The sequence below is a fragment of the Phaseolus vulgaris genome, chromosome 7, assembly GCF_051622355.1.
Source record: "Phaseolus vulgaris cultivar YP4 chromosome 7, ASM5162235v1, whole genome shotgun sequence".
Lineage (NCBI taxonomy): Eukaryota > Viridiplantae > Streptophyta > Magnoliopsida > Fabales > Fabaceae > Phaseolus > Phaseolus vulgaris.
In genome coordinates this window covers 40,461,456-40,468,536 of record NC_143504.1, presented here as the reverse complement: position 1 = coordinate 40,468,536, position 7,081 = coordinate 40,461,456, and the positions used below count along the sequence as shown (strand labels likewise).

General features: G+C 35.9%; 2 protein-coding genes across 4 annotated transcripts; one reads left to right on the top strand and one right to left on the bottom strand.

Moving 5' to 3' along the window:
* The first annotated feature begins 316 nt into the window (after positions 1-316).
* On the top strand, positions 317-4,002 carry LOC137817403 (Haloacid dehalogenase-like hydrolase (HAD) superfamily protein). Of its 2 annotated transcripts, XM_068620695.2 has the most exons (5): positions 317-766; positions 837-879; positions 1,987-2,047; positions 2,579-2,713; positions 3,633-4,002. In XM_068620695.2, exons 1-5 carry the CDS (start codon positions 445-447, stop codon positions 3,795-3,797), a joined length of 726 nt encoding a protein of 241 aa, XP_068476796.1. In that variant the 5' UTR covers positions 317-444; the 3' UTR covers positions 3,798-4,002. The 2 variants fall into 2 exon arrangements, with proteins under 2 accessions (XP_068476796.1, XP_090161505.1); XM_090305379.1 differs by lacking the exons at positions 2,579-2,713; positions 3,633-4,002 and adding an exon at positions 2,161-2,293.
* A 520-nt stretch (positions 4,003-4,522) lies between these two features.
* LOC137817404 (pentatricopeptide repeat-containing protein At3g57430, chloroplastic) lies at positions 4,523-6,799 on the bottom strand. Of its 2 annotated transcripts, XM_068620697.2 has the most exons (2): positions 4,968-6,799; positions 4,523-4,874 (listed from the first exon to the last, which is right to left on the bottom strand). In XM_068620697.2, the coding sequence occupies exons 1-2, from the start codon at positions 6,733-6,735 to the stop codon at positions 4,843-4,845; spliced, it is 1,800 nt and encodes a 599-aa protein (XP_068476798.1). In that variant the 5' UTR covers positions 6,736-6,799; the 3' UTR covers positions 4,523-4,842. The 2 variants fall into 2 exon arrangements, with proteins under 2 accessions (XP_068476798.1, XP_068476797.1); XM_068620696.2 differs by having other exon boundaries at positions 4,523-6,798.
* Between the last annotated feature and the right edge of the window lie 282 nt (positions 6,800-7,081).

Sequence of the window (7,081 nt, the reverse complement as noted above, 5' to 3'; positions counted from 1 at the left end):
CAACAAATATTTAACTACATTGGGTCGGTTCAATGATGGAACCGAGGCATGATATCAGTGATACGGGTCTTATCCATCTCTCTTCAACAAAATTTTAGGAGCAAGGATAAAAAATTCGCTTCCTATTCAGAAAAATATCGAACTTAAGTACTAACTACTTAAACTACTTACTCCACTGTATTGCATCGATTTTATATCCATTAAGATTATATGGTCAACTATATTGCATCAATTTATATCCCATTAAGATTATATGCCTGTATAACCGACATGATGTGGTTAACGCTTAAAAGTAATTAACATAGAAAAATGAAAAAAAAAAAAAAGAATTAAGGGTAGCTAACGAAACACTCTAGTGTGCTGTGGTGTGGGTGTGTGTATAAGAAGATTTTTGTAGAGTGCGACGAAAAATGCGGTGCGCGAAGCAGAAAACAGATATCGGGAATGCGATTGCTCATATCCAATTTCGCCCAAGCGTTTATATTCTCCAAGCAAATGTCCTCCCATCCTCCCGCCCTCAAAACGCGCCTCAGAGGCGTCGTTTTCGACATGGACGGCACCCTCACCGTCCCGGTCATCGATTTTCCGGCCATGTACAGGGCGGTGCTCGGCGACGCGGAGTACCGCAGGCTGAAGGCGGAAAACCCTTCTGGCATCGACATTTTGGGTCACATCGAGACTTGGCCTCCTCATAAAAAGCAAAAGGCCTATGACGCCATCGCCGAGGTCGAGCGTCAGGGTCTTCAACGCCTCCAAATCATGCCTGGTTTGCATCCATTCCTCTCTCTTTCTCTCTTTTTCATGAAGTGAGCACAACTTTTATTCTCGTTCTGCAGGTGCTTCGGAGCTTTGTGCTATTCTTGATTCGAAGAAAATAAGGTCCAGTTAAGCGCACTTTATTCTTCCTCTTCTGCTGTTCTCTTCTTTTTTCCAAATTGAGATTCAGTTAAACTCCGTACTGGTTATTGGTCCCTGCTTCTTATGCCATCTTAAACAGAAGCAATTTACGAGTTTCTTATGGGTCCCGCATTAGGATATCAACCTACATTATACTAGACATTATCAACAACTCCCACGAACTCATTAATTTTATATATTTTTTATTTAAATTTATTATAATATTTATAAAGATAATATTTTTTTTATTTGTAAACAATAAATGGTTTTACAATCAACTCAAACTTTTTTTTTAAGTAGTTTTCTTCATTACTATGTCAACAACCTCCAATCCTCTCTAATGGTAAAGTTGCTTTGAAGCAAATCTAAATATACTTGTGAACCTTGGCGCTTTGTTTAATTTGGAGAACTGACGTATTTTTGTGATGAAACTTACTTTACCTTGTTTTCATATAAATAGTTAAAGTTCACCGTATTATCTGTAATAAATGTTTGTATTAAAGGTCAAGATAGAGTTCGGAGTTATTTTTTTAGTTATGACAGAGAGCAATGCTCAAAACATTTAAGCAATCAGTTTTGTTCTATCTTTTTTTAGGACAGGCTTAGATTCAGTTTCTTATGTGTAGGTACTTTTGGTAATCTTTTTCCTATTGAAATAAAACTTTATCTCAGAAGCCTATGCAAATTTTTATTACTATGTGAGGTAAAACTCTAATTCTGAGACAAAAAAATAGTACCGTAAGCAGTTTAGGAACTACATTTATGTTTAGTCCTTTTATTTATTCATATTATATGTCTATGCTAAGATTTTGTTAACAACATCTAGACACCTAGGCAATGAGTTGATAAAATCAATTGATTTTTATATTTTTACTGCAGCACATACGTATGACTTGCTCTACAAGATTTTACAATGTGAAGTTTATTTTGTGCTAATAGTATTTGTTCGCTAACTGTGATTCCATTTGTTAGAAGTATTTGTCCCAAAAAGATAAGGATAGAATGATTTTTTTTGCAGTAGACATTATGATCTTGTTAGTGTCATAAAATGTGAATAAATTACTTATGGTATATAGCCTTTTTTAATAGGAGGGGTTTGATCACTCGGAACGTGAAGTCAGCAGTTGATTTATTCCATGAACGATTTGGGGTGAGTTTGTCAACAAATGCAACTCTGTGTGTGTATATAGATGTATAAATTCTAATTTTCTCTATCTAGAACAATTGGATTGAATTGATATGGGAAATTGTGTGTGAAATTAGGTTGTCCACTTTTCTCCTATTTGAACTTTGTCTTTGGCTTTGTATATAATGCCAATATGAACTAGAAGAGCGTGACAGAGTCAGGGATTTTGCCATGCAGCTTTCTTTTATCCGTAGGTATGACATACATCAGTTTGAAAATGAAGTTATATAGTTGCTGTATGGATGCTTGTATAGAATGGTATCTTATTACCTTACATTTTCATTATTTTTGAGAAAAGTTGGTGTAACCTTATGAAGATGGTTTTAAAAAATTTCCTTCTTTCTAAAATATGCTATCTATGGTGGTACATACGTCATAAAGTCACCATTATTGATTATAACTTGAAGATTGTGAATTTTTAGTGTAAGGTTAAACCTCTAACTCTTCTTTCTTTTAAAATGTTAAACTACTATAAATTATACCTCATTGCTGCAGATTACATTTTCTCCAGCATTAAGCAGGGAATTTCTTCCTTATAAACCTGATCCAGCTCCACTACTGCATATTTGTTCTCTTTGGGAAGTTCAACCGAATGAAGTAATAATGATTGGGGATAGCCTTAAAGATGATGTAAGTGATTCTTTTCCTGATGTGAGTATTCAAATGCCACACTTTTCATTGTAGCTGGGCATTGTGCAACTTCAAGTGCATTGATTCTTATTATCATCATTATTTGGGAATAATGCTTACGGATCTTCTTGGTTTCTCTTTTCACATTTGATTACAAATAAATAATAGGAAAAATTGCAAAATCAAAGGCGGAACATTAAATATTGTTGTAACAAAATCCTGAAACTAGTGAACTTTATAGTGATGACTAGTGAACTTTATAGTTAAAAAATTCAGCATCAGTATGCAAACCAGTCTGTGTTTGCTTGCAATATATAAATCCGGTGACTCAGGTTCTTATTTTATTCTTGATTTTACCTAGTGGTATTTTAATTTTATCACCATTTGATCTGTAAGTTTTATGCCACTACAAATACCTGCATTTGATCAGTCGTAGAATGAAGATTGTGATGCATTCATAGGTGGACCACAAGGGGAATAAGCTCTGTAGTATAACAAAATGATAAATTATGTGCTTTTAACATTTCCTTAACTATGGTGAGAGACCAAAAAGTGTTTCATATAAGGTAAACACTACAAGTTATATGGTAAATTACATTTCTTTAACATTCAGTGTCATATGATGTTAATTTACCCATGTTCATAATCCCCCAAAACTATGATGAATGGAGGAAGTTGTATTTCCTGTTAAATTTAATGGTGGCAATCTGTTAGTGTGGGAGGCAAAGTAGTGTTTGTTATATGCGAAAGCCTGCCAAATTTAATTGAGAGCAGTTTTATTTTTGTAAACGGATTATTATTTCCAACACAGCTGCAAACAAATTCCTTTCTATTTTATGTTCTATTTTCCAAGTATATTTATCGTATTTAAAATTGGATGGTAATTGATTGCGGCATTGCTTGTTTAACCCTTTTACAGGTGGCTTGTGGGAGGCGAGCAGGAGCTTTTACATGCTTGCTTGATCAAAATGGAAGATATGATTCTTCCGAGTATGCTGATGTTGAATTCAAACCAGATTTCAAGGTGTCTTCCCTTGCTGATGTTTACTCCGTTCTAGATGTAAATTTTGATCTGTCATCCTAATGTCAAGGATTATTGTGGTTTATGCTAAGAAGAGATATGGAGATGGCATATATATTAGGGTAGTTTTATTCCTTACCTTTGGTAAGACCATGAAACAAAAATATCATTGAAAATTTAGGTTGGAGGATTTAATAGGTGCTACTTTAATAATAATGTTGTAACTTATCTTGGATAATTTTCAATGTCTTGCATCAGCATGAATGTACATGTTGCCTCTCTCTTTGAATTTGCAAGTTCTGTAGAAGTTACTTCAGTTTCTTGGACTCGAGGGTTTTGACACTATTCGTATAGGAGCTCAAATTCATATACTGTATAAATTTCTGGAACCAGTTTTTACTTATTCTGAAATATATTTTTACATTTGGGGGAGTTCGTTCCAAAATGAATAGAGGATTATTAAAAATATTAATAGGGCCCTTTAATTGTGTGATTATTTAAGACAAACTAAACAGAGTCAGGTCACAAATATAATCAGGGAGACTTACAGTCTTACATCAATTTTGTTAATCGTTCATTAATGATATTAAACCCGCATTATTTATAAATGTGGAGGTTTCTGAAAAGATTTAATATTTATGTTTGAAATAATTTGTAGAATTTAATAAAGTGTAACTATTTCTCCCTAACCAATGCCCATGGGTCCGTATTAGAAAAATCGTTTTTCGTGTAAGACGCAGTATGGAATGCAAAAAAGAGAAGGTTGCTGAAGCAGTAATACTCCAGTGAAAATACAAATATTCCTAAATCCTGTATCCACTTTCATTTATGCTCCTAAACACCATTTCATGATCCTGTATTTGATTGAATAGAATTATCATTCACCCAGATAATTATAGCAAACTATCGAAGAAACTATTCAAACTAACAACCATGAAAAACAAAAGAATTTCAAACAGTTGATTCACATAATGTTTTTCCCGTGGTGGCATGAATTGTTGAATCAACCCTAATCAACCCGTGGTGCTTGAGCTGGAATGGCTGGGCTGGCCAGTTTTCAGTGTCTACTCGACACTTAAAGATTTGCAGCTCATCAATACCAGGAGATTCAAGTCAGGATATCACTATCAGCACAACCATCTGACATTATTGATAAAAGGTCATCAAGCATTCCATATATTAAACTAGACGAAGGATGTGCTTTGTCAGCAACAGAAAAAGAATGAGTCGTACCACTAACAGTTATCCAACTGCAACCTGGAATCTTTTTTAAACCTCTTTCTTTCATAGTTGTTCTCACCTCACTTACCACATCCCATCTTCTATAGGAAGCGTATGTATTTGAAAGGGATATATAATTTGAAGGGTTTTCAGGTTCCAGCTCTAAGAGATGCCTATAAGCCAGGTCTCTTGTCCTTGAATTCCCATGCATTACAGAGGCAGTTAAAAGAGATCCCCAAACACTTGGACCAGGATCTAAAGGCATTTCTACGATAAATTCCAAGGCTTCATCAAGCTGGCCTGATCTTCCTAACATATCCACAACACAAGCGCAAATTTCAACTGCTGGTTTTATCTCATACTTAGTCATCAGCGACTTATATATACTGATGCCTTCATCTACCAATCCTGACTTGCTGCAAGCAGAAAGAACACCAACCACTGTTATCATGTCTGGTTTGAACCCTTGCTGAAGCATTTTGTGATAAGTAATTACAGCTTCTTCTCCTCTCCCGTGTAATCCATACGCAGAGATCATTGAACTCCAACTTATACCATCTTTGAAGTAGGAATCAGATTCAAATGCCCGTCTTGCATAATCCAAACTCCCACTTTTGGAATACATGTCAATTAAAGCATTACACAAGGAAGCATCATCGTGTAACTCCATTTTAATAGAAAACCCATGTATTTGTTTCCCTCCTGTTAATCCAGCAAGCGAGGCACAAGCAGGAAGCACACTAACAAGTGATACTTTATTGGGTCGTATCCCACCCTTCATTTGCATCTCACGAAGAAGGACCAATGCATCATCAGGTGCTCCATTCTGCACATAACCATTGATCATTGCCGTCCAAACATATACATTTCTGTTTTTCATTTGGTCAAACACTCTCCTTCCGATAACAACTCTCTTACTCCTGGAATACATATCAATCAAAGAAGATCCCATATGCACATCTAAACCCATCTTCAAATCTAACCCATTCTTCACCACAAAACAGTGAAGCTCCCTCCCATAATCCCACTTCCCAGAATCACCACTACACACAGGCAGCAAACTCGCAACAGTAAATGCATCGGCCATAAACCCCTCACATTGCATTCTCACAAAAAAGTTCCACAAATCATCACGGGAAGGAGAAGTACATATTCCCAAGGCAGCACACCCAGAAATTACAACATTGAACGAACCCACGTTCCTGTGAGGCATTTCGTCAAACACCTTCACTGCTTGAACAAACTCCCCACACCTACAATACATTGCCATCAGAGAATTGGCAACAACAACGTCCGACACAAACCCAATCCTTACACTCTTCCCATGAATCAATCTCCCGGAAACCAAGTCCTCAAGTTCACCAGAAACTTTGAAAACCGTCGCGAGAGTGTAGTCATCGGGCAACACACCACGGCGACCCATTTCTCCGAACAAAGCAAAGGCTTGGTGAAAGTTGCGGTTTTTAACGTACCCATTAATCAGTGAGTTCCAAAGGTAAACGTTCTTGGCCTCAACGAACTCAAAGACGAACCTTGACGATGTTAACCCGCCACAAGTGGCGTATGCAGAGACGAGTCTTGTGGCGAGAAAAACGTTTTGCGCATACCCATTGGCGAGGATCTGAGCGTGAGATTGTTGCGCAAGCTTCTGAGCTCGAAGGCCGATGCAGAGTTGAAGCAGATGGAGGAGAGTGTGGTCTGTGTGCGGGAGAGAAACAGTGGCAGAAGTGTAATAACGAGAGGTTGTGAGGGTAAATGTAAATGTCCTCCTCAGAACCATAAGAGCCTGAAGTTGCGTGGAGTTTGAATTTCTGAGCTATAAGAGCCTGAAGTTGCGTGGAGTTTGAATTTCTGAGCTTTTATATAACGTGTACGAATAGGATAAATTTCCATTTATATTTTTATTTCTTTATTTATATATATTTTTTTTTCTATTTAACATATTTTGTTTTTATTTCTCTATTTAGCCTCCTTTGTTTTTATTTCCCTATCTAGTACCTTTTTATTTTTTATTTTACTATTTAGCATATTTCAAAAATAAATAAATAAAATAATAATTTATTTTTTTTGATAATTTAATTTTTTTTAATGCATTAAAAAAATATTTTTAATGTTTAAAATAGTTA